Source organism: Epinephelus lanceolatus, chromosome 19 (assembly GCF_041903045.1).
Source record: "Epinephelus lanceolatus isolate andai-2023 chromosome 19, ASM4190304v1, whole genome shotgun sequence".
NCBI classification, from domain to species: Eukaryota; Metazoa; Chordata; class Actinopteri; order Perciformes; family Serranidae; genus Epinephelus; species Epinephelus lanceolatus.
This window is the reverse complement of record NC_135752.1, coordinates 39156440-39181814: the sequence shown is the minus strand read 5'-3', so window position 1 is coordinate 39181814 and position 25375 is coordinate 39156440. Positions and strand designations below refer to the sequence as shown.

The following is a 25375-nucleotide window of genomic DNA, read 5'->3' as shown; positions in this document are numbered from 1 at the left end:
ATAAGTGAGATACACTCTTAAAACATCTACACAGTGTCTATGAATCAAGAGGAGCTGAGTGTTGATTGTTTTCACACCTACTATTTGTTCAAGAAATCTCAGATATATGTTTGTCACATGCTTACTGTGTAAGAACAGCAAGAAAATTGCTCAATAAATGACTTTATTATAATAAAAAGGTCTGACAAATCATTGTAAAAGTACATCACACAATGCATCAAACATGCGTTTAAAAGTGTCTGTCACTTCTACCATCCATAAAAGAAAAACACACCACAACACACACGAACTTAATTCAATAAACTGCTAAAAACTTAAAAAACATCCGTGTTGCCCACATATTTACATGCTGAAAGGATTAAAAATGAGAATTAAAAAGATCTTACAAAATGAGCATCTCATGTTGAGTCATTGAAACAAGAGCTATTAAAAACAAATTTGGGGATTATGTTTCATTTGTGTTCACTCTCTAGAAACTCCTCTACGAGACTGTTTCAGATTAAATGAGGCATAATAAATACCTATAACAGTATCTATGGCAGGTGATACTCATAAAACAAACAACGGCATAACACAAGACAGAATCTTTGTTTTCTCTGCCTCTAAATTATAAAACAACCTTTGCAGTGTTTCACCAGCTCAGATAGACTGTGGAAACCACTGGGTTGGATCAGCGTAGCTTCGTCCTCTCACAGCCTCCAAACGTTCCCCCCCAAAACCAGATTTAGTCCCTTCTGTCCCGTCATGGACAGGCGTAACATCCTCGGAGTTGTTCAGGCCCTGCGGTCGAAATCGCTGACCATCTTCTTGATGTGGTTCAGTTTGGACTTCAGGTATTTGCACCTGCGCTTCTTCATCTGATAGTCTGGAGACTGCAGAGACGAGAGAATGTAAAACTTTACTTATTCTGAGGGATTGTGCAAAAGTTGCAGCACAAAGAATATAAAATATGCAAATAAACAAATTATCAATAAAGTGCAAAAACCAAATGTACACAATGACGGCTAACAGTAAGGTCCAAATCCAAAATATAAGCAATGTCAAAAATATAGGACCTCAGAAACAGCAAACAGCTGTAAATGTACAATATCAAGTCTTAAATAAGTCTATCAAGGTTCATGAACAAAACATAAGGCATAACATGTATGAGTTACATTATAAACAGCTTATAAATATTTAAAAGTAGCAAGAAGATGTAGATCATTGAGAGTCCTACGTACCCGTTTAATGTTCTTTATCCTGTTGTACTCATCCAGAGCATCCTGTTAAAGAGCGCATCAACAATTTATCACATTTCAAAATGAAATTACAGTCGGTAAAACATGTTTTATTTTGCCTATGTCACTTCTTCTGTCATAAAGTAAAACATCTTGGCCATTTGGGGGCAGAAGAACGAGCTGTAAAGCAATGTTAATTTTGTTAATGTAAACTATGACAAAAAAAAACGTTCGTCAACGAGTTTAAAATAGATGTTTGATAATACAAACTATGACGAAATGTATGTTTTGTTTTCATTGTCAAGACTGAAATGTTAGTGGTGGGTTATTGTACATCAGCCCGTCACCAGAAAAATGTTAGTATTGCTAGTTTCTGCAAACCACAGATACATTATATTCGTACGTTACTCTGTAGCTAATACCTTCAAACTTTACATTTTGGTAGTTAACGTGGTTAGGGTTAGGGTTAGGCGCAAAAAACACTTGGTAACGGTCAGGAAAAGATCGTGTTTTTGCTAAAAGTATCCGTTTAGAGGGGCAAAACCCCGGCAGGGAAAATAGCACTGTTTGGTAAAAAACCTCTGCTTTAGGTGGCAATATCCTGGGAGGAAGGCAGCGATGTCTCAGTGAAGAACATCCACTTTTCATGCCTAAAAAGCCACTGGAAAAGCAGCAATGGGTTGCTACAAATCACTTATGCTTGGCACCTAAAAAGCCGCTGCAGCTTGGCAGGCGTTACTCGTAGGTATCACATCGTCCACCACATCGTCCACCACCCAATGACGACGTCAGCTCATAGATTACTTCACTCTAGATTCATATGAAAAATTCATTCTTTCATTCATTATTTTATCCTCTTAGACATTTGTGTGAAGTTTTGTCATGATTAGTGTATGAATTCTTGAGTTATGGCCAAAAACATATTCACACTGACCTTGACCTTTGACCACCAAGTTCTAATGAGTTCATGAGTCCAATTGGACATTTGTGTCAAATTTGACAAAATTCCCTTTAGTTATTCTTGAGATATCCCATTAATGAGAAAAAGGCAGCTGCAAGGTCACATTGATCTTGACCTTCTGAGCACTGAAATCTAATCAGTTCATCACTGAGTCCAAATGAACATTCGTGCCAAATTTCCCCCCCAAGGTGTTCTTGAATATTACTTTCACAAGAACTAGACAGATGCAAGGTCACACTGATTTTGACCTTTGACCAACAAAATCTAATTGGTTGACCACTGAGTCCAAGTGGACGTTTGTGCCAAATTTCCCCCCAAGGTGTTCTTGAGCTATCACTTTCACAAGAACTAGACAAATGCAAGGTCACACTGACATTGACCTTCTGAGCACTGAAATCTAATCAGTTCATCGTCGAGTCCAAATGAACATTCGTGCCAAATTCCCCCCCAAGCAGTTCTTGAAATATTACTTTCACAAGCACTAGACAGATGCAAGGTCACACTGACTTTGACCTTTGTCCAACAAAATCTCATCGGTTCATCACTGAGTCCATGTGGACGTTTGTGCCAAATTCTCCCCGAAGGTGTTTTTGACATATTAGTTTCACAAGAACTAGACAGATGCAAGGTCACATTGATCTTGACCTTCTGAGCACTGAACTCTAATCAGTTCATCACTGAGTCCAAGTGGACGTTTGTGCCACATTTGATTAAATTCCCTTAAGGCGTTCTTGAGATTTCACGTTCACAAGAATGGGACGGATGGAGGGACAACCTGAAAACATGTCGCGGGTGCAGAGGCATAAAAATAAATTTGTGTGCCGTAAAATCAAAACAAGGAGTTAAAAGAGGCTAAAACAGTAAAGTTGGTGAGTCTTTGTACAAGCAACTCAATCCACATCACAAAAGTTTAAAAAAATAATAAATAAGAGATTAATGCTTCAAATGAAACCAAACTATTGGTCCTAGTCACATGAACGAATATAAACGAGAGAGCAAAATAATATCGAACAGTGAATAACAACACTGTGTCGCTGAGAGCTCTCACCAGGTACGCTGGGCTGCCCTCCTGCAGGTCGTCCAGCTCTCTGTCCACGTCTGACAGGTTCTTATTCAGGGCGTCCAGCTCCGCCTGCAGGTCCTTGTACTCCTGGTGGTCGCGGTCAAACTCGCGCTTGTACTCGTTGCGCTGCGTCTCGTCCACTATCGGTGGATACTCTCTGAGGTGGAAAACAAGGGCAAAGAGAAGATTTAAATTACAGAAAAAACACGTGTCAAAGTGATCTTAGAGCAACACAGCTTCAGTTAAACAGAGTTAGCTTCAGTTTTTGTGTCTAACTGACTGACAGTTTTTAAACTGGTCCGGTAATGAGCGAGAGCGCTGCAGCAAAACAGGCTGCAGTGTAAAAACGTCTCATTCTAAGGCAACGAAAACACAATGATTCATATTTTCAGGTGATTATACACTAAAGAAAAGATCATGATTATATCACATTCCAGTTCTGCCAACATATATCAGTCCTGAGTCCTGCACACTGGACCTTTAAAGCAGGACTTTTACTTGTAATAGAGTATTTTCAGAGTGTGTTGCGAGTACTTTTACTTCTATAAGATGTGAACACTTCTGTGATCTTTAATTTCTTCCTACCTGTCAAAGTCGTCGTCGTCCAGCTCGTCTCCTGAGGAGTTGTAGTCGGTGTCGTAGTCCTGTCCATCGGCACGGCGCGGTCGGCCTGCACGTCTCTTTTTGGGCCTTCCAGCTGAGCTAGGCATGTCTGAGTTGGTGCTGTAGGGGGCGCCGTTCTGCAGAGGCTGATTCTCTTCCACTGCAGGACTGTGAGACAAAGGACAGAGAGTTTGTAATTAATTATACAGAACAAATGAACAATGGAACAGTAATCTGTTTTACAGCTGACGACCCTTCATCCATTAAACTGCTGTACGTTTGTCTGTCTCTGATTTAAAATCCTTCAACCCTTCAGTATCTTTGCTGTGACGCTGGAGGAAGTAAGATGACTTGATTTATGACCCATCAGTTCATCTATAACGAGTAAACAAATCCAACAATGACTTCCTGTTTCCCTCACACATACTTTCCATACTTCAACACAAAACTATTTCACTCAGTTTCAGTGTCGCAAGAAAGTGATTCATGAAATTCTTTTCTGAAACTGGAACCTTACTGTCACCATCTACACACAGAAGGTTCTGCTGAAACACTTCTAGTGTCTGTTATATATATATTTTTTTTCTGTACAGAGGAGAGTCGGCAGAGATACGACACACACTGGTCCACTGTTACACCCCTGTCTAAGGGAGAAGGAGGGCAACATCAAAGTGTGACAGGCTGTTCTCTCCCTGGTCCCCAAACCAGGCGGCTCTCAGCAGGAACTGCAGTTCAAAATGTTCAACGTGAAGTGAAAGTAACTCAGAGTGAACCAAGGCCCAAACAACAAACAAAACAACCATCTAAGCCCCGAACACACCAGCTACACCTATGTGAATAAAATGGCCGCCCACTCCCACAGCTTCAACCTTAAGTTAGAAATAATAATAAGGCAAATTGTTGAAACAAATGTGCCGTTAAATCCTCTTTGTGTGTTTCTACAAACACACATTTGAAAACTGACTAAGACAGCCCAGAGGAGGCACAAACAGCCACGACAGAAAGCAACTCTTCAGGTTTAACACAAACAACACTAAAGGTTTGGAGGCCGAGGACAGAAACACTGCAGACTGGTGGGAAGCTGAGTATTTTTGGATAAGAACAAGTTCCAGCATGTCTTTTTTTTGACAGCTGAATCTGAAGAAAACCAGTTTAACTCCACACGCCACATTACGTGTACACAACATGTGCATCACAGCAGAACTGTCAAAATACATGTTTGTAGTTGGTGACATTCTGTAATGGTAACAGGAAATGACACAAGACGTGAAACAATGGATTTAAATCTGAAAAAGCTTTGTCTAATTCGACTTAAAGTAAATCTCTATATTTTTATAATTGAAATGCATCAAATAAAAATGTTAAAAAGGTGTGATGAACGTACAGAGAATCACTCTCAGCTCTACGCTCTCATAGCGTCACTTACAGAGAGGAAGCTATAAAAAGTCACTGCACACTACCTGCTCAGCAGCAAACAGCAGACAGATACAGTTAGAGAGCAGCAGGTGAACACAGTGGAGCATTTAGATTTCTCTCAAGAGGTGGTGGAGACCAAAAACAGAGCTATAAGAGAGACTCATCAGGTGACACAAACACAAAGACTCCTGCTGAATCATCATGTTGTTCTTTAACTACATGATGTGGGAATATGCAACTATTTGCTAACACGTTAACCACATCAGCTCCGCAGGTGATGTGTCAGGAGCCGTGTTTTGATTTAAGTGTTGAGCAACTTTTAAGCAAACTTTTGAAATAGCACACAAAAGGAATAAGAGTTAGGTGTGCTTTCTTCAGCTGGTTTGAAGCAAATAAAACACAGCTACAAGTTAGCAGTATAGATCCTTTTACTGTGAGTAAACAGTGACCAACGGGACCAGACTGGCCGACCCGTATGCTCTCACTCAGTGGATGGATGATGTCACAGGAAGCCAATCTTACAAAGCAGGACCACACATGAACAGTTTCCTCCAGTTTGTTTTGCTATCGAGCTAGCTCTACAGCAGGAAGCAGCACTTCAAAATAAAAGCTCTGTGCTAGAAATTACAAACTTGACATGTTTGTGAGTCACTTGCGGTCCATTCAGACTGGACCAAGGACCGTGACCCACCAGTTGGGAACCACTGACTTAAATGAACTGTCTCATACTGTGTTTTGCTGTTGTTTATGGCGTGTGGTGTTTCGCTGCAGGTGGGGTGCGCAGTGGAGGACAGAAGCAGAGCCGCTGGCCTCTGAGTTGTTGTGCAGAAAAGCTTCACGAGTAAAAACACCTTTGTGACAGCTGACATCAAACAAAGGGTCAGATCTGGCTCTATAGCTCAGTGCTGCCAAACTCTGAGATCGGATCGGGACGAGCCGTGTTTTGTCAGGTCTCAACGCAGCCCAGGACTCTTTCAGCAACTTTAAAGTGTAAAAACTTTATGGTGCAGTTGAGGTAGTTTTAACAAATGCTGCCGTTTCTATACAGCTTTCCGACCGCTATACTTCAAATGCACATTAAAAAACATTGAGGGAAACATGTCTAAAGTTTGCTCACTACTTGTTTCTGCTGGAAAACATGTGGCCAAAAAACATCAGTTATTTCAGATTATACAAGCAGAAATTAAAGGTTCATGCAAATATGAAAATGTAATTTTCTGTGTTGCACTCAGGGACAGTTCCCATCATCAGCACACTCAGAATTGTGGATATTCAGTGATGTTTAAAGTCTGCAGCGAGAGTAAACATGCTGCGTCTGTGTGGTGAGACACTTTCTATGTAACCACGTCTCCAGTTTGATCACAGCTGTGTGTGTTTGTCTCTCTCTACTGTCAAATAAAGGCTAAAAACCTGTGTGTGTGGTGTTGAATAAGGACACAGAGTGTGTCTCTCTCTGTGCTGCCATCTGCAGGGCACCGGGGTACACTACACACAACACACACACAAATGTGACAGTAGTTGTTGACGACAGTGTGTACTGACTGTGGGGAGTAGTCGTAGGGAGGTTTGTCATAGTTGGTGCTTTCTTCGTCCAGGTGACTCCTGGAGCCTCTCAGCTTCTCGGGGTAGTCCGACACCGGCAGCGGTTCAGGGGTGGCCGACACGTTGTTCACCTGTGGGACAGAAAAAAACCCCCAAATATTAGCAAAATACAAATGGGAACACTGGACTGCCATGCTTCTTTCTCATATACAACATGTCAGAAGACACAGAGAGAACATACTGCAAATAAATAACAAATAATAAATTGGAGAAAACAATTTTTTTTTTCTAATCATAAAAATTTTAAAAAATAAATATGTGTTATTAGAAGTATTTTTTGTTATGAAACATAATTTTCAAAGATAAAAAGAAAATTATATTGAATGTTTCTTTTCCACAAAAACAAACATAATGTAAAAAGATGCAAGGACTTAATAAATAATAAATAAATAAATAAATAAATAAATAAAATAAAATAAAAAAATCATACATAAATAAGAAAAACAATAATTTCTATAACAAAAAATTAAACATAATGATAATATAAATAATAATCGTTCAGAAGTTGTTGGTTTTTTGTTGCTATTTTCAAAATAAGAAAATATGGTATTGCCATGCTTCTGTTATATATAAACAAACTTTTTTTTTAAACAAAATTTTAATAAAATAATACATAAATAAATAAATAACAAAAAAAGGCAATGAATAAATAATGGAAAACAATCATTGTTATACATAAAATATACATAATAATAATTTCAGATGTTTTTTTTTTATGTGAAACAAGATTAGATAAGAAAATATGGTGTTACTAACATTATATTATAATAATATATATAATATAATAATATTTTAAATGATACTAATTCGGAGGAGCTTAGCTCATCTTAATAACCAATGAGCAATTTCTGCAATTTTGAGGGTCTCAAAAATATTGACAATAATGTTTGCCATGCACTTCTATTTTTCTGTATCTTCATCATCATGGATCATGTTATAATTAAGCTGTTATTGACGTCAGTGTGGCTCATGTTCAGGTGTCAAGTCTGAATAATAATCTAAAATTTAAAAATAACAATTTAATTTAGTTTTTTTCACAGAAATGAACGAAGTGCTTCAAGTTTTCTTACACGCCTTAAAATCAAGATGGCTTCACGACCTCCCTGTAAAGCTCTGGCTACACATAGTGGGGGTCAGAGCCCCCAGGCTGGGAACCAGTGCTCTAACCCATAATCACCCTCTCCCCTTATCAACCCCACCCCCATCCCAGACTGCAGTGAGGACTCTGTTCCCTCTGCGAGAGCGTCTGTGCGACTATTTTCATGATCAAATACTCTTTAGATCAATAAAATGCAGCGACTGAAGTGTGAGGATTTGATGCTTTTCTTTGTCAGACATTATAATAAACTGAATATCTTTGGGAATCAGTTTCCAGAACGCTGAGGCTCATGCACAACTTTAAAAACTCGGTGCAGGAGAAAACTGTCCATAGATGAAGAAAAGGGAACTCCTGCACTCTGTCCTGTTTCCTGCAATAAACGTCAAACCTTCATCAGGTTGAACACTCACGACTGAAAAGTTGTTCATCTCATAAAGTTTACTGCAAGTAACAGGACAGCGTGGAGGGATTCCTTTTTCTTCATCCATGGGAACTTATAAAAGGCGTGTTTCACTATTTTCTGACATTTAACAGCTGAAACAGTAAATCATGAATAAAAATAATTGTTATTTGCAAAGCTGAAATGTATGATTTCTTTAAACAAGACAAAGCTGCACCCAAACAAACCCACGAATATCTGACAGGCGGCGTCTCCAACTAACACTTTGGATCTGCACCAGCTCTGGTATGAGACGCCTGCATGGACTTGTTCTCTGAATGTACGGGACACAGTGAGAGCTACACCCTCCTGCACCTCCAAAACAACATGTATGTGCTGCAGGTCGCTACAGTCTCACTGCCTCAGCACTTTGCAGACGCGTTCCCACAAGCTACAGTCAAATAAATGCCTCTGCTTCCCAGTATTATGTTACTGGTGTTGTGTGTCTGCTAACTGGTGGGCTGTGGAGCACCAGTCCGACCTGTTCTTCCTCCTCGTCGCTCTGCAGTGAACTCTGCTGCACTGAAATGTCATGATGACTTCCAAACTATTACTAACAAAGTGAATCACCTACTCATCGCTACACTACAGCATGTCGAGATGTTGAGCTCAACTGAAAATAGCTTCACAGATGATTCACGGTGAAATGTAAATACTGAGTGTTTTACAGTGGAGCGTCCGAGTTCAGCATATCACTGTAAGATTGAAACTGTCATCTGTGTGCACGCCACACCTTGAAACCAAGTGCTCCACACTTCCCCTCCCCCGCTGATAAACAGGTGACTGCCACCAAACTGGTTGTTCCACTTCTGCTGGTGCACATTTAACTGCTGCTTCATCAGAGACACTTCACCTGAAACCTGAAGATCTGAAACATCAGCTGTGACCTCATGTTTCCCTTCAACCTCCAGAATCACTTTACACCCTAAAGGATTAGTCGGTTTATCAATGGGTGAATCAATTAACTAGCAACTATTTTTATTACTGATTAACCATTTAGGGCTGTGACTCTTGATTATATGCTGATTATTCATTTGAAACAATTTGTCAATAAAATTCCAGAAAATAGTGAAAATATGACGTTATAATGTCCCACACACCAAGGTGACCTCAAAGAACTAGCGGCGAAGAAGGCCAACTGTTGCGTCGCCTTACATCGCTTGTGTCTCGGCCAAAAAGTTGCACATGAACACAACGCAAACACCACAACCAGCGGCCAGCTAGCACGTCCATTCTGCGCCTTTGTGAAAGGAATAACTCTCCACAGCAGCAGACGGTGCTCGTCTGTATTCGTCATTCAAAAAGGGAAACCAGAAGACCGACAAGATGGAAGTCAGGGCGCTGGTCGACTGGTCAAAGTAAGACAACACCCAGAAAATAAATGTGTCTCTTTGCACCGTGCATTATTAACATGATCAGCCAAAAACATGATCTATGAGGTCACACTGACCTTTGACCACTAAAATCTAATCAGTTCATTCTATAGTCCGAGTTGACATTTGTGCCAAATTTGAAGAAACTGCCTCAAGGTTTTCTTGCGATATTGCATTCATGAGAATGAAACCGACAAGGTCACAGTGACATTGACCATTGACTCCAAAAATCTTCTCAGTTTATCCTTGACTCAAAGTGGACGTTTGTGCCAAATTTGAAGAAATTGCCTCACACATAAACACATAATGCCTCTGACCACGACTGTCACGAGCGTGGAGGCATAAAAACAGCAAATCCTCACATTTCAGTATCTGGAACCAGAGAAATGTTCATCATGTTTTACGATGTTTGCTTTAAATATGGCTAAAATGGTTATTACAATAGTTGCAGGTTATTTTTCTGTCGCTCGACTCGTCCATTAAACGACTTCTTGTTTCAGCTCAAGTCAGGCTGAATAATTTACTCACCCACGCCTCTACATCTTGAGGTGGCTGCACATCCTCGACAAGCTTCACCCTCTTCCACAGGATGTTGCTCTTCCCGAAGTGTCCAATTTTCTGGCGCGTCTTCAGAGCAAAGACGAGCATGATGATGAGAGCGGCGGCGACCAGGAAGCCGAACACCACCGCGATGGCCTGAGAGGAGACAGTTATAACAAGTTATAACAAATCCTCCAGAACAGATACCAACATGAGGAAGTGAAAATGTGTATTCACCTCTTGAGGCTCCACGACACAGTAGTGGTAAAGGTACTGATTGACGAACACTCCTGAAGGCTGTGGTTGTTGGAACTGAGCGCACAGACCTGCGATCTGACTGCTGTACGCCGACCCGGCCGACTGAGCCATGGGGTTCACTGCCATCAAGTACACTATGGCGGCTATCAGCATTAGCAGCGCGAGGATGGCGCAGATGATTATCACTGCCAGGTAGAACCTCCTGCTCTCCGACAGGCTCTGATGAGACACGATGATGATGAAGATGACCAAGCAGACAATGAAGGTGATGGCTGCCATAGCAATCATAAACCCTTTGCCCGATCGGGGGTCATTGTAGTTCCCTCCGATTCCACCGTAGCCGTAGCCGTTTCCAGGTCCATATGCACCGCCGCCAAAGCTGCCGTACTGACCACCATAGCCGCCGCCATATGAGCCAGCGTAACCACCGCCATAACCTCCCCCGATGCCCCCGAAGCCACCAAGGGCGCCCTGACTGTCCCAAGCCAGTGTGGAGGCAACACAAGCAAATATGGCCACGCACATCACGATGACGATGATGGCCATGATTTTGAGGATGCCTGGCGGAGACGTCCAGCGGTAGAAATGCTGGAACTCATCATCTGGGTAGTAGGAATAGGCCGGCTGGGGAGGAACGTTACTGTGAAGAGAGGAACAGAAAACATACCTGTGTAAATATCATAAAAGCACCAAAGACATAGTCCTCACCTCCCTTTGGAACCAGAAGAAGTTTTCTATTTAATGGTGTTTAAGAGAGATGAGCTCATGAAAACACGCCTGTTTCCATCGAGCAGTTCAGTTCAAAGTTTTTTCCGGTTCCCACAGTGAAAAGTTGTGGATGGTCCCAACAGAAGCGTTCCTTAGCGTCCCCATGTTTGGTCCCCCCTCTGTTGGGGTACCTAGCACACAGATCTGGTACTAAAAGGTGGAGCTAGAAACCCTGCAGTCTGATTGGTCAGTAGAGGACGGTCACTCTGGTTTTATGTAACCTCTGTTCATACATCAGTAAACTACAACTATAAAATGAAAGAGAAAAAAATAACTTCATTCACTGGGCCGACTGCCGGCAACTTTTAAGGTGGAACGTTAACTTGTAATGTTACTCAATGCATGAGTTGATGACGTGAATCCATCAGCACACCTTAAATTTCACTGTGACAACTTTGAGCATCACTTTAGTTTTTATATGACACACACTTTTAGTAATGACTTTAAAAATATAGATGAATTTGGAGCGGATTATGTGAAGGTCATATATTCTAATCCTCACTTCCTGTGGGCTACAGCAACACTAAACCCCTGAGCTTGCCTGAGAAGGACTAAATGCACAAAGCTGCTATTTTTAAATATCCCATGGAGAGAGACTCTCACTGCAGCCTGTTCTATTTTGTTGTGAAAATGTGGGCGTGCAGCCTCGTTCTGTGGACGATAAACCAGGTGCAGACTTCCATCTGTGTCACCGCTGATGAGGAAATACAGCGAGTGCTGGACGGAGCAGTGAGTGACAACAACCCCGCCCACATTTAAGAGGACTGTCTGAACACACCGAGGGTCTAGGTACCATGTCTGAAGGCTTACTGCTGGTTCCAGAGGGACTGGACTGAAAGGGTTTGGTGGAGACGGGGCTACAGAAAGCACATCAGTGCTAAAAAAGGTTAGAAAAATTCTGACTTTCTGAAAACTCCTGTGCAGCATTATCCAAGTGTCTCATGTCCATTCTTGGCTCATGGATGTCCAAACAAACAAATAAACAAACAAACAAACAAAGCATTTCCCTTGAAGGAATTTATACATTATATAAACCTTTTTTGCCGTCTTTCGTTCAGGCGCTCTCCTAAAGACCATTCAATAGAAAACTTTCCCTGGGACCATTGAGAGCTTAGAGAAGTGTAAAACATGTACTGTCTTTGATTTAAATTTGCCTTTAAATCAGCAGGAGTGCAGCATGGAAATGAACAATCTTGTAAACAATAGAAGACCTGAATAACTGTGGCATTACATCACCCCTGAAATATTTTATTTTGAAAACCATTTGTCTGAATGTATAAAGGTTTGAGTTATTTACACACTGTGATTTTCACAAACTTGCTTGTTAGTTGGTTACAGGCAGAAAATTCAAGTTGCTCAAACTCAGATATTCCGAGACAATTTTTTTCTAGATAAATTACTGAAAACCTAAAACACTTAAATTTTCCTCTATGGAAAAAAGTATGAAAACTTGCAAAAATAAGTTTTTTGAAATAGCAAAAATTCATGATGGTTTTCAAAGTTAGATAAATTCAGTGCTATTTTTTGTGTTATAACACTTAAAACAAAACAAAACAAAAATAAAATAAATAACTGTATACATGAAGGGGGTTAATGTACAGTCTGTTATAACTTTGAGCTCAGCAATATCTAAAATTAATAAAACAAATTAACAACATGAATTATCACTGAAAGACACTCACTATCCAGTATCTGACTCGTAGGGAGGTGGACTCCCGTTGGGCCTGGAGGACATGACTGCTGGGTCCACTGGGTGCTGCAAAAACAATCTGCAAAAACATCATTGATTATGATGATTGTCATTTTCATTACAGATTAATATGCTGATTTTCTGTGAGATATAATAATGAAATAAATGTGAAAAATGGCCATTTGTTCCAGTGAGATCACAGGGTTTTGCAAAATCAGCACTCCAAAACTTAAAATAAATAAGTAAAAGATACATAAAATAAAGTCTACAATGACACAAGAACAAAAAAGCAGCAATTTCTCACATTAAAGAAGCAGGAACTGAGAGCATTTCTTATTAAAAACTCCCTTAAATCAATAAATCTATGATCAAAACAGTTGCCGAACAGTTTTTTGTCGATAAATAAATAAATTTATCGTTTCAGCTTTATTATAAAATCAAACTACCACCATTAAACACGCTGTGTGTCTTTAAACGTCCATTTTCACTCTGAGGTTTGGCGCGGCTCAATCAGCTCAAACTGAAACGTCTCCTCGCCTCATATTTTGTTTTTTAAACAACAAAAGTTAAATCAACAGTCAGCACATTAAACACCTGTGGCGGTTTAACTCACTGTAACTCCGCACTTTAACACAATGTAATGTAACAGATGCTGATGAGCAGATAAGTGATTTAAAGCCAACAACACACCTGTTTGTTGTCGCGACAGGTAACAAACAAGTAAACAAGGATTTAAAGCCACAAATACAAAGCAGCCTGTGGAGCTGATTTAACAACCTGAAGTGAGGACACTCACCTGTCCGTCCCTCTGTCCCTCTGTGTGTGTCTCTGTGTCTCTCTGTGTCCCTCTGTGTGTGTCTCTGTCCGTCCCTCTGTGTGTGTCTCTGTGTCTCTCTGTGTCCCTCTGTGTGTGTCTCTGTGTGTCCCTCTGTGTGTGTCTCTGTGTGTGTCTCTGCTGCACCTGAAATGTCTCAACTGAAACTGCGGCAGCTGATAAAAACAAAGGAGGCCACACCCAGCTGAGCGCCGCTCCCCGTCACCTTAGCCCCGCCCCCCGCACAGGTGTCATGTTCCCGAACAACACCGGAAGTCATCTGTCGAGTCTTTATGGAAACGCGTCAGTAAAACACAACAGTGTGTAATGAGGTCATTTATACAGGTTAAAGCAGCTTCATTGAATCAGTGTGGAAACACAAGGCAGAGAAATAAACATTAAATACTAAATCATTTAATATCTCATTGATAATCTATACATTATTATAATGATTTTAAATCTCAGATATACTTATCATTACATTAGTATGGAGTCCCAAAATGACGCGTCACAAATAGGTAAATATACAATAATTACATTATTGGCCATTAAGTTATTATATGGAACCAAGGAGGTGTGATGGAGAAAAATATTTATGAGTTCATCAGTTGACAAAACTGCCAACTTCAAAATAAAGACTGATTTTATTGGCAGTGACAAAACAAACAATAAATAAAAACTTCACTGATTTTACTTTCCTATTTTAATCATCTAAATCATCTTTATACTAGCTATTTCTATTATTTAATTTAACTTAATTTAATTTAATCTAACTTAATTTAATTTAATTTAACTTAATTTAACTTAATTCAATTTAACTTAATTTATTTTGATTTAATTTAACTTAATTTAATTTAACTTGATTGATTTAATTTAATTTGATTTAATTTAACTTAATTTAATTTAACTTAATTTGATTTAATTTAATTTGATTTAATTTAACTTAATTTAATTTGATTTAATTTAATTCAATTTATCTTAATTTAATTTAATTTAACTTAATTCAATTTAACTTAATTTAATTAAACTTAATTTGATTTAATTTAACTTAATTTAATTAGACTTAATTTGATTTAATTTGATTTAATTTAACTTAATTTAATTTGATTTAATTTAATTCAATTTAACTTAATTTAATTTAATTTAACTTAATTCAATTTAACTTAATTTAATTAAACTTAATTTGATTTAATTTAACTTAATTTAATTAGACTTAAATTGATTTAATTTAATTTAACTTAATTTAATTTGATTTAATTTAATTTAACTTAATTCAATTTAACTTAATTTAATTTTAAAATAGCCTTTTTTTCTTTTTCTTTTTTTTCCTTGATTGTAGATTACAGGGAAAGTGTTGAACTTTAATTTATTTTATTGTTAGTACTGTTATTATTTATTCATCATTATTTTTTAAATAATCTTTTTATCTTTGCACCTCCTGTCTGCACTTTTGCCATTTTTAATGATTTCTTTTATTGTAAACCATTTAGTAATTAATTTTACCCTTTATATCTTTTTATTCTGTTTATTTTTTTCTGTGTCCTTTATTATGTTTTATATTTTATTGCTCTATAAAGCTCTCTGAATTGCCCTTGTGTATGAAATATTCTATACAAATAAAGCTGCCCTGTCTCATTATATAGTATTTGTAGTAAAATTTATAGACAGTTCTGTTTGTATTTTACAATTTCTGTCTTCTGGGTTTTCATAAAATAAATAAATAAATAATATATATACATATATGTATATATATATATATTTTACATTTTTTATTCCCTTTTGGTTTGTATTTATGTATGTGAAACAAATACATTAAATAAAAAAAAATCCAATAATTCAACAATATATTTCATGTAAAAAGAAAAATATATTTTTAAATGTACTACATTTTGTTAGTTTTGCACTCCATACTTCAAGAGATAAAAATAAAGTGAAAAGTAAAAAGGCTTTCACAGTTATCTTAATGTCAAACACAGCTACAAATGTCACAGAAGTTAAATGTTATTAGTAATTAATTACACAATTTTTGACTTTAGGGGAGCAGATAGAAATTTTTTTCATTACTAATTAATTAGACAGTTATTTTCTTGATTAAACTATTCATGGTTTGGTCTAAAAATGTCGGCAAAAAACAGAAAAATTCTGATTACAAGCACTCAGGACTAAAGTGAGGCCAGAACACTAATCAGACTAAATAATGTTCCGGCCATGAGTAACTTTGTGCCCAGTTTTTTTTAACCTTATTTTGCTGAATTTTACAAAAAGAACCTGGTGATTTTTATTCCATTTTCCAGTAAAAGAAACTGTCTGTCTGCTGAATAAACTAAATAAAGGAAAAGAAGGCCGCAGACCATCAGTGCAGAAGTGAAACTGTGCTCAGGGAACAGAAAACACTAATTTGTCCTGATTATGAAAGAATATAGACAGAAGTATATCTTTATTCAGGTAACAGAAAGCACCAGTTTACCCTGATTATGAAAAAATACGGACATTTACAGCAACATATTTACATATATTCATGATAACATGAGAGACAGACCTTATGATGTCATCTACTTTCAATCCCGAGGTCCAGCATTAGCCATAGGTGTTGATTTCGGGGGGACACGTCACTGTCAGTGTTAAGAACATGCATTTGTCCCTGCTAATAAAACCATTAAAGGTACTTTGATTCTGATGTAATATAAGACATTTCCAACATAAATCGGTGCTGAAAAATTCACCTGACTGCAGGAAATGAAGTGTTTGGTGCTTAAATTTCATACGTGTCCCCTGGTGTTGACAGAAAGCTACACCCTTGATGTGTACGGTGGTATAAAGAAGATTAAATGGAGATATTTTGACACTTATGTGACAATAAAGTACAAAAAGTTTAATGTGTGAAATGGTAGAACAGTGTTACAACATTTAAACTCTACATTAAGACATGCATGATTCCAGATGGAGACAGTTACATATTAAAAAGACAGAGTGTGCAATTAAAAACAATCCAAACAATCGTCACAGCAGTTCGTTAAACCAGCGAGATGAAGATTCATCCGCACGAGCAGTCGATTGCATTTGTGAAATTTACGCAGATGGCCGACAAACAGGAAGTCTGGCAGAAGGCTGATCAGACGCACAAACAGCGGAGGTAAACTTTGACAGAAATAATGCAGCATCTTTCATTTTTACGTTTCTAAGCTTCATCCATCTCCCACTGATTACATCATGCAAACATTCATAACGGATACCAGTGTCGTGTCATGAGATGAAGTGGCGAGCGTCAGCTACGATCACAGTGTCACACAGTGTATACAGAATATATATATACAGCTCTTTGCATATTAAGACCATTTATAAAGGAATAGTTTGATGTTTTTGGGTCGTTCGTTTATTTGCTTTTTGGCAGAGGGTGAGATGGGAAGTTGTACGGAGGCCTGTAAGTGCCAGTGTGATGACAAAAAGAAAGAAAGAAAAGAAACTTTCTCAAAGTATTGTTCCGATACTGTACGTGTCTAACAACCAATACCGAGTAGCAATTAAATTCTACTGTGTAAAAAAAAGTAACAGCTGTGTACTGTTAACGCTGAAACTAAACCCTCGTATACTGAACACGTTGCCTTTTTACTATGGAAAGTTTCCAGTTTGAAATTCTGCGAAAATTTCGGACATTTTGATAACAGTTAACGTTAAATTAATTACTGAAAACCAATTTGTTTCTCCGCTCTAAAACAGAAGTTGCCGGTGGCTGCACAGTGCAACTTGCTGTGTAGGCTTCTGTTTTAAAGCAGCAAAGAATTTATTTCCGAGGCAACTGCCATTTTATCTGCGTGTGCACTACTTTAAGTTCAGTGATAAATTAAATGGTATCAGAGCGGTGCTCAGACTGGCCCACTTGCTGATAACTGATCCAGCATTTTTGGGAGTATAAGAAGCATTTCTGATACTGGTATCCGAACAACTTTACTTATCTCAAATAATGACTTAGTATGTCAAAATAACGAGAATGTTTCCCAAAATAATGACTTACAATTTAAAATAATGGGAAACTTTATGAGAATGATGAGAAAATATATCACAAATTATGACTTAATGTCTCAAACTAGTGAGAAAATTTCAAAATAATGACTTAGTATGTCAAATTAACGAGAATGTTTCCCAAAATAATGACTTACAATTTAAAATAGTGGGAAAGTTTCTGAGAATAATGAGAAATCTATCACAAATAATGACTTGGTGTCTCAAAATAGTGAGAAAGTTTCAAAATAATGACCTAGTATGTCAAAATAATGAGAAAGTTTCTCAAAATAATGACTTAGAATTTAAAATAATGGGAAACTTTAACAAAATAATGACTTAGAATTTAAAATAATGGGAAACTTTAACAATATAATGACTTAGAATTTAAAATAATGGGAAACTTTCACTAAATAATGACTTAGCATGTCAAAATAACGAGAAAGTTTCTCAAAATAATGACTTAAAATTTGAAATAATGGGAAAGTTTCTGAGAGTAATGAGAAATCTATCACAAATAATGACTTAGTGTCTCAAAATAGTGAGAAAGTTTCAAAATAATGACTTAGTATGTCAAAATAATGAGAAAGTTTCTCAAAATAATGACTTACAATTTAAAATAATGGGAAACTTTAACAATATAATGACTTAGAATTTAAAATAATGACTTAGTAACTCAAAATAATGACAAATATTTATAAAATAATGAACTTTCTCAAATTAATGAGAAAGTTTCTCAAAATAATGATGTTAATATCTTAAAATAATGAGAAACTTTGACAATAACATATTTATTGCAAAATGACTTAGTATGAAAATAATGACACAGCTTCTTTTTTTAAATTAAATTCTGACTTTGTATTGTTCCTTGTTATTTAGAGATACTGAGTCATTGTTTCGAGGAAGTTTCTCATCATATTTACTCACAGGATTTATTTTTTTTATCACAGTGGCAGAAACAGGCTTCCATAAATATTGATACCACTTCTATATAATATAAAATGAAGCTAAATGCAGAAGACTGTTAGCTTAGCATACGGACTGGAAACATCAGGAAGTGTAAAGTATAAAAACATAAATTCCCTTTTATATTAAAGGTTATGTGCCATAGTATTTCTGTTTCAAAGAAAGAATGAGACATAATGTGCAAATAACTGAACTGTAGTGGTGTTCGTAGGCTGACTTTGTCTTCGTTGGACAGAGTCAGGCTAGCTGTTTCCCTCCCGCTTCTTGTATTAGTGCTAAGCTAAGCTAACCGGCTCCTGGGTGTAGTTTTATAGTCATCTCCCAAACATGAGAGCGGTATCAGTTTTATCATCTCACTCTCCACCACAAAGCAAATTAGTGTTATTTCCCAAACTGTGGAATTATTCCTGTAGTGAAAAACATTTTACCACTTTGGTTCTTGTCGTTAAACAACACAGATACACAACACAGCTGATAAACAACAACAACAGCTGCTGAACAGATTTAAAAGACTCCCCAGTTAAATGTCACGTTCACCAGCAGCACTGCTCAGCCGGCAGCTTTAGTCCTGTGTTAGTGTTTTAGGTTTAGCCGAACCCGTCGTTCCACTCCATCACTTTATTGTATTCTTGGATCTTCTGTTTGATGTGCGACAGTTTGTTTTTCAGGTACTCACAGCGCTCCTTCTTCTCCAGGAAAGTCGGGTCCTGGTGAAGCAGAAACACAGAGAGGAATTTCATTAATGTTATATTTTCGGACAAAACCAGTAAATTATTATTATTTACTGTTTTATTTGAGCTGTTCAGGATCAGTTACTTATACGAAAACTATTTTACTTAAAGTATCCAGCACAGAAGATCTATACAATCAGCACAGTTTCAAGATTAGAGTCACCAATTCAGTATCTGACCAAATGTCTCCCCTTCTGTTCCTGAGATATGACGTTAAAACATGATGATGTCACAGTCAAGCTGACCTTTGACCTTTTGACCTTCATTATTTTATCCTGTTAGACATTTGTGTCAAGTTTTGTCAGAATTAGTGAATGAAATCTGAGTTATGGCCAAAAACATGTTTTGTGAGGTCACACTGATCTTTGACCACAAAATTCTAATCAGTTCATTTTGCAGTTCAAGTGGACGTTTGTGTCAAATTTAAAGAAATCCCCTCAAGGTGTTCTTGAGAGATTATGTCCACAAGAATGAGATGAGATACAAGGCCATTTTGACCTTGATCTTTGACTACCGAAATCTAATCAGTTCATCATTAAGTACAAGTGAAAGTTTGTGCCAAATTTGAAGAAATCACCTCAAAGTATTCTTGAGGTGTCACGTTCACAAGAATGAGACAGATCGCACAGGCCACACAGGCCTTGACCGTTGACCCATTACAACCAAAAACTAATCAGTTCATCGTTGAGTCCAAGTGGACATTTGTGCCGAATTTGAAGAACTTCCCTTTAGTGAACGGACATACGGATGGATGGACAGTGCCGGCTCGGAGGCACTAGCGTGTGAATTCCTGAGTCAAAAACATATTTTCTGAGGTCACACTGACCTTGACCTTTGACCTTCAACTACAAAATTCTTGTCAGTTAATTCTTCAGTCCAGGTGGACGTTTGTGCCAAATTTAAAGAAATTCTCTCAAGATATTGTTACAGAACTAAGTGCACAAGAATTTGACAGCTGAGGTCACTTCAGCCTTGACCTTTGACCAACACAATCCAATCAGTTCTTTGTCCAGTCCACGTGGACATTTGTGCCAAATTTGAAAAAAATCTCTCAAAGCATTGTTGAGATATTTTGGGAACGGGAAGAACAAGAATGGGAAGGACGGATAACCCGAAAACATAATGCCTCTGGCCACAGCTGTCGCCGGCGCAGGAGCATGAGGACGCATTAGTGAGCCACACTGTGTCACTGGAGGCCATTTTGAGTCAATCCCACACACACCATCCTGCTAACACAAACATTCACGAGAGCACCAAATGTGGATTAATCCGCCGCTGAAAATAGTCCCCAACAAAGTCACTAGTTCCTCCTTTTCCTAAAAACTACAGCAACCAGCTGTTGTAGGAAACTCCTGGGCCTTCTTTTGAGAATGAAACTATAGTAGGAGCCTACAGGCTTAGAGCTGAGAGCCACAGACAAAGAAGGGAAATTAAAAACTAAACGTCGTCAGAAAGAGCCTCTGCTATAGAGTGTAAACAAAACATCAACAGGACAATAGGCTCACATTTTTCTTCCTCTGGTACTCCTGAAGGATCCTGTTGATGCGATCAACCTCCTGTAAGAAGAGAGAGAGTCTGTGTTAAACTTCTGCTGATGTGTTACAGAGTGAAAGGCAGGACAAACCTTTGACAAGTATTAAAATCAGGTGCAATGATCCTGAAAAATCTGGATGGAACAGGGAAGGAATTTGAGGGTGGAGGGGAAGTACAGCAGGAACAGGAAGTGCAAACAGAGGAAGTTATGAGACGGGGAAATGAGCCACATTTTAGCAACAGAAACACTGGGTGCAATATTCCAGACACACAATCAGTCACTGACCAACATGTTTCCACAGCGCTCTCATAACATGAAAATGAAGAGAAGCACAGTCAGACTGAAGGGACGATAACAGGCCAGTGTGCTGCGACAGTGTGATGGTGCTGCACTGCAAGTATCCGTGTGGTTGGTGAGGGTGTAGCTCCGTCCTGAAAACCTTGGCTGCTTCCAAAATTCCATAGTAACATGCCCAGGAAACAGGATGTGAGATTTTCTAATATATCTGAAACCCATAGACCAGTGGTTCCCAACTGGTGGCGCGCAAATGGAGCTGAATGGACTGCAAGTGACTCATGAACGTGTCAAGTTTGTAAAAAACACACTTTATACTGAAGTACAGTGACTTTCCAGCACAGAGCTTTTATTTTGAAGCACCATTTCCTGCTGCAGAGAGAGTGACTAACACACAGCAGTCTAGCTCGATGACATGGCCGAACGTAAGTATGATGCTGAATATGAGCAGAAATCTGGACCCTATGTCTGGACTGTATGACATGATGGACGTAGCCACCGTGACGTCAGCCACTGGTTTGTTGACTCCTGTTTTGAAGCCTTGAGTTCGGCATTTTGGTCGCCACCATCCTGGATTTTTGTGCTGTTTATGTGTTATAGAGTCAGTTTAAAGTAAAATTTACTGCACTTATTATTTATGTGTTGTTTTTATCTTTTACGGCCAAAAGTAACAAATAAAGTGACGGCAGCTTCTTCTGTAACAGACTGTGTTAAATGAGCAGATAATATCATCTCATATCGATCGCAGACCCCATGAATCGTATCGAATCAAAATCATATCGTGGCATATTTTGTAATATCAGCAAATATCGTATTGTGATGAAACTGGTGATTTACACCCCTCGCTATCAGGTATCCCAGGTGTCTGTGGAGCTGAGGTTGGCACCAACTGCCGTGGTGACACGTCTCCAACCTGCAAGAAGGCTATCAGGAAGTGACGTGGTAATTAAAGCTCAGTGCGTCCAAGAAAACACACACTAGGCTGTGTACGGTATCTCCTTCCATACCTTCACACCTCCCTGATATTTCACTGCAGTATACGGAATATATGATATAATATATGATATACACGTATTTGTGTACAAAAATAAGTAAAAAATAAAAGCTGAGCTACTGGTGATAGAATTATTGTGGCTGTGTGTCAAATTCTCTGGCCTACAATGCTGTGTCTGTAACATGCAGTTAGCCTGCTTAGACAAGGCTCACTGGGCTTAAAGGGAAATTTCGGTTTATTTCAACCTATGTCACTAGTCACTTGAAACAAATTTAGGACGATAGGAGACAGGTTGAAATAAACCGAAATTTCCCTTTAAATACCGTAATTAATAATTAACAGACAGGAAACAGGTGCTCTGACACTGTGGCTGAAACATTGCCGCTGTGGTAGACTCACAAGTCAGTCTTTAGACACTTTGCTTAACTAAAGACTGATGTCTTTCTCCCTGATTTTGTGTTTAGATGGGCGGATACAATTTCAGAGTTTAAAAAAACTCCCTACGTTGCAGAACCAATAGTAAATCTGCAGGGCGGTCCTTCAGCGGCTCGCTGAACTCTTGTGCTCGTAAACATAGTCCGACTGCGTTAAAAGTTTTAAACAAAGTCGCTGTAACTCCTTCATTTCCACAATCTTGTGGACTGAGAATATGTTTGATAAAACGGAGTTAAATCTCTCAGCATCCATTTTCAAGCTCTCTGTGTGTTTGTTTCCTTGCAGACGAGAAAAGGGGGAGCGCACATTTCCGGGAGGGCGTGTCCTTTTCAAAAATGCAAGAGGCGTTGCTTTGTTGCCGGCCGTTTTCTCCGGTGTGTTAAACACACTTTAGAAAGGAGTGTCCCCAGACTATCTGAAGGCGGAGATCTCTGGTGGTGAGACTACCGCTGTGGATAACGACACCTCAGTGGACTGAACGGAGATGATGTGTTGAATAAAATCATGTCACTCATACCACTATGTGGTTATAGTCTCAAACAGGGACAGAAGCTTTATATCTGTTTACTAGTCCTGTAACTTTATCCCACCACTTCCATCTTTTTCAGCTCACCTGTCTGTTCAGCCTGTACAGACTGACCTCTGGTGGCGCATGCTGTGCATTACAATACATCGCCTCAATACAGCATCTCCATATCAGTTTAATAGGAAGAGGAGTGTCTATATTTTTGACATGATTTAAAATCGTACCTTCAGGATTTCTAAATATCCCAGTAAACAGTGACACTGTGATCCTGCCCAAGCCTAATAAATATTACTGTTTATTTACACAAAAGAATATTGAACGATGGTACACATGTTGGGTATGCAGCTCTGGATGCAGCATCAGTTTCTCAATACGCTTCTTACTTTTTAATTTTCCCTTTTATGTACTGGAAAAAACAGCGTTAGAAATAGACTAAACTGCGAGCGCTAAATGTTTTGGTCGTGCTGTTTGTTGGAAACTGTCTGCAACATGTTAAATATTCAAAAATAAATATATGGGATGAGTATTGGTTATTTAGGAAGACAGTGTAAAGATGCTGTGTGTAACCAATCACCATCTGGCTGGTGGGGTGCTGGGGCAGAGTGCGCATCATGGCGTCCATCTCATCAAACTTCTTGAGGGTGGCCTGCACCTCCGAGTGGAGCTCTTTGTACTCTGCGTACTGGTCATTAAACACGGCTCGGTACTGGTCCCGCTCCTCGTCGGACCGGATCGTTGGGTACTTCCTGCAGGACGGAGGGAGAGGATAACACTTCATGAACATCACAGGAGGTAACTACTACATGTGCACACTTGTTAGAGCAAGCTAGACACACAGTGAACATCTTTGGCTGTCTTGTTTCGTCCAAGCTCAGTACACACTGTGTGACTTTGGGCTGTCCCTGCTGAAAGATGACCAACGTGAAAGAAACGTGGCGATATCTTTGGTCGCGGCTCTAAAACGGTGGTCCTGCATCGCACAGTCAGAGACGCTCAAGGATGGTCTTCCTATCAAAGACAGCCTGGGATAAAATTCTGACAGTGTCAGAAATTTGGGATGATCATCTCACTGCTGTTACCACCACTGATCAGCGCTAAACCCAAACAAACAGACCAACAGCAGCTCGCCATGGAGGCAGAACACACTGAAAGAAATGTGTGTGATTCCAGCAAAGAGGAAAACCTTGTGGCGTTATAATGAGCCCTGCTGTGGACTGTGTCTACTGTGTCTACCTCAATCAGTTGCTCCCCTACCTACACCATAACAACATCCTGGAAAAATTTCAATCTGGTTTCAAGCCTCACCACAGCACAGAATCCGCTCTGTTAAAAGTCCACAATGACCTGCTCCTCTCCATCGACTCCGGTAACTGTGCTATCCTCATTCTCCTCGACCTCAGCACAGCATTTGACACAATAGACCACAACATACTAATACACCGTCTCCACCATGGCTCTGGTCACTGCTCTGAACTGGTTCACATCCTACCTCAACAATAGAAGCTTCTCCATTAACATTGGCTCACTCTCCTCCCCCTCAGCTACCCTCTCCTGCGGTGTCCCACAAGGTTCAATCCTAGGTCCCATTCTCTTCTCCATATACATGCTCCCCCTCGGTCAAATCATTCAAAAACACGACATCTCCTTCCACTGTTATGCTGATGACACCCAGCTTTATCTTCCCCTCAAACCTAACGACCAGCCCAAACTCACCAACATCCACAACTGCATTAATGAAATAAAATCCTGGATGGCAGCAAACTTCCTTCAACTCAATGACAGTAAATCAGAAATCATTCTCTTCGGCCCCTCTGACAACATCAACTTGATATCCAACAGTCTTGGCAACCTATCCACTTTCATCAAACCTCACGTCAAAAACCTTGGCTTCATTTTTGATTCACCACTCAAGTTTGATAAACAGATCAATTCTGTAGTTAAAGCCATTTTTTCCAACTCCGCACCATTTCAAAACTCAAGCCATTCCTCACATTCAAGGACCTAGAAAAAGTCATCCACGCCTTCATTTCCACCCACCTGGATTACTGCAATT

General features: G+C 38.9%; 1 protein-coding gene across 1 annotated transcript in view; it reads right to left on the bottom strand.

The window, feature by feature from the left end:
* Positions 1-146: 146 nt before the first annotated feature.
* The window catches only part of marveld2a (MARVEL domain containing 2a), a 36906-nt gene continuing 11677 nt past the window's right edge, over positions 147-25375 (bottom strand). The window contains exons 7-18 of the mRNA XM_033646055.2: positions 23897-24068; positions 21045-21095; positions 19399-19515; positions 13826-14019; positions 13022-13108; positions 10551-11211; positions 10302-10469; positions 6803-6933; positions 3827-4012; positions 3227-3398; positions 1221-1262; positions 147-872 (exon numbers count right to left, since the gene is read on the bottom strand). Of these exons, the coding sequence (XP_033501946.2) occupies positions 774-872; positions 1221-1262; positions 3227-3398; positions 3827-4012; positions 6803-6933; positions 10302-10469; positions 10551-11211; positions 13022-13108; positions 13826-14019; positions 19399-19515; positions 21045-21095; positions 23897-24068 (2080 nt within the window). The 3' untranslated portion in view covers positions 147-773. The remainder of the gene's footprint in view (positions 873-1220; positions 1263-3226; positions 3399-3826; positions 4013-6802; positions 6934-10301; positions 10470-10550; positions 11212-13021; positions 13109-13825; positions 14020-19398; positions 19516-21044; positions 21096-23896; positions 24069-25375) is intronic.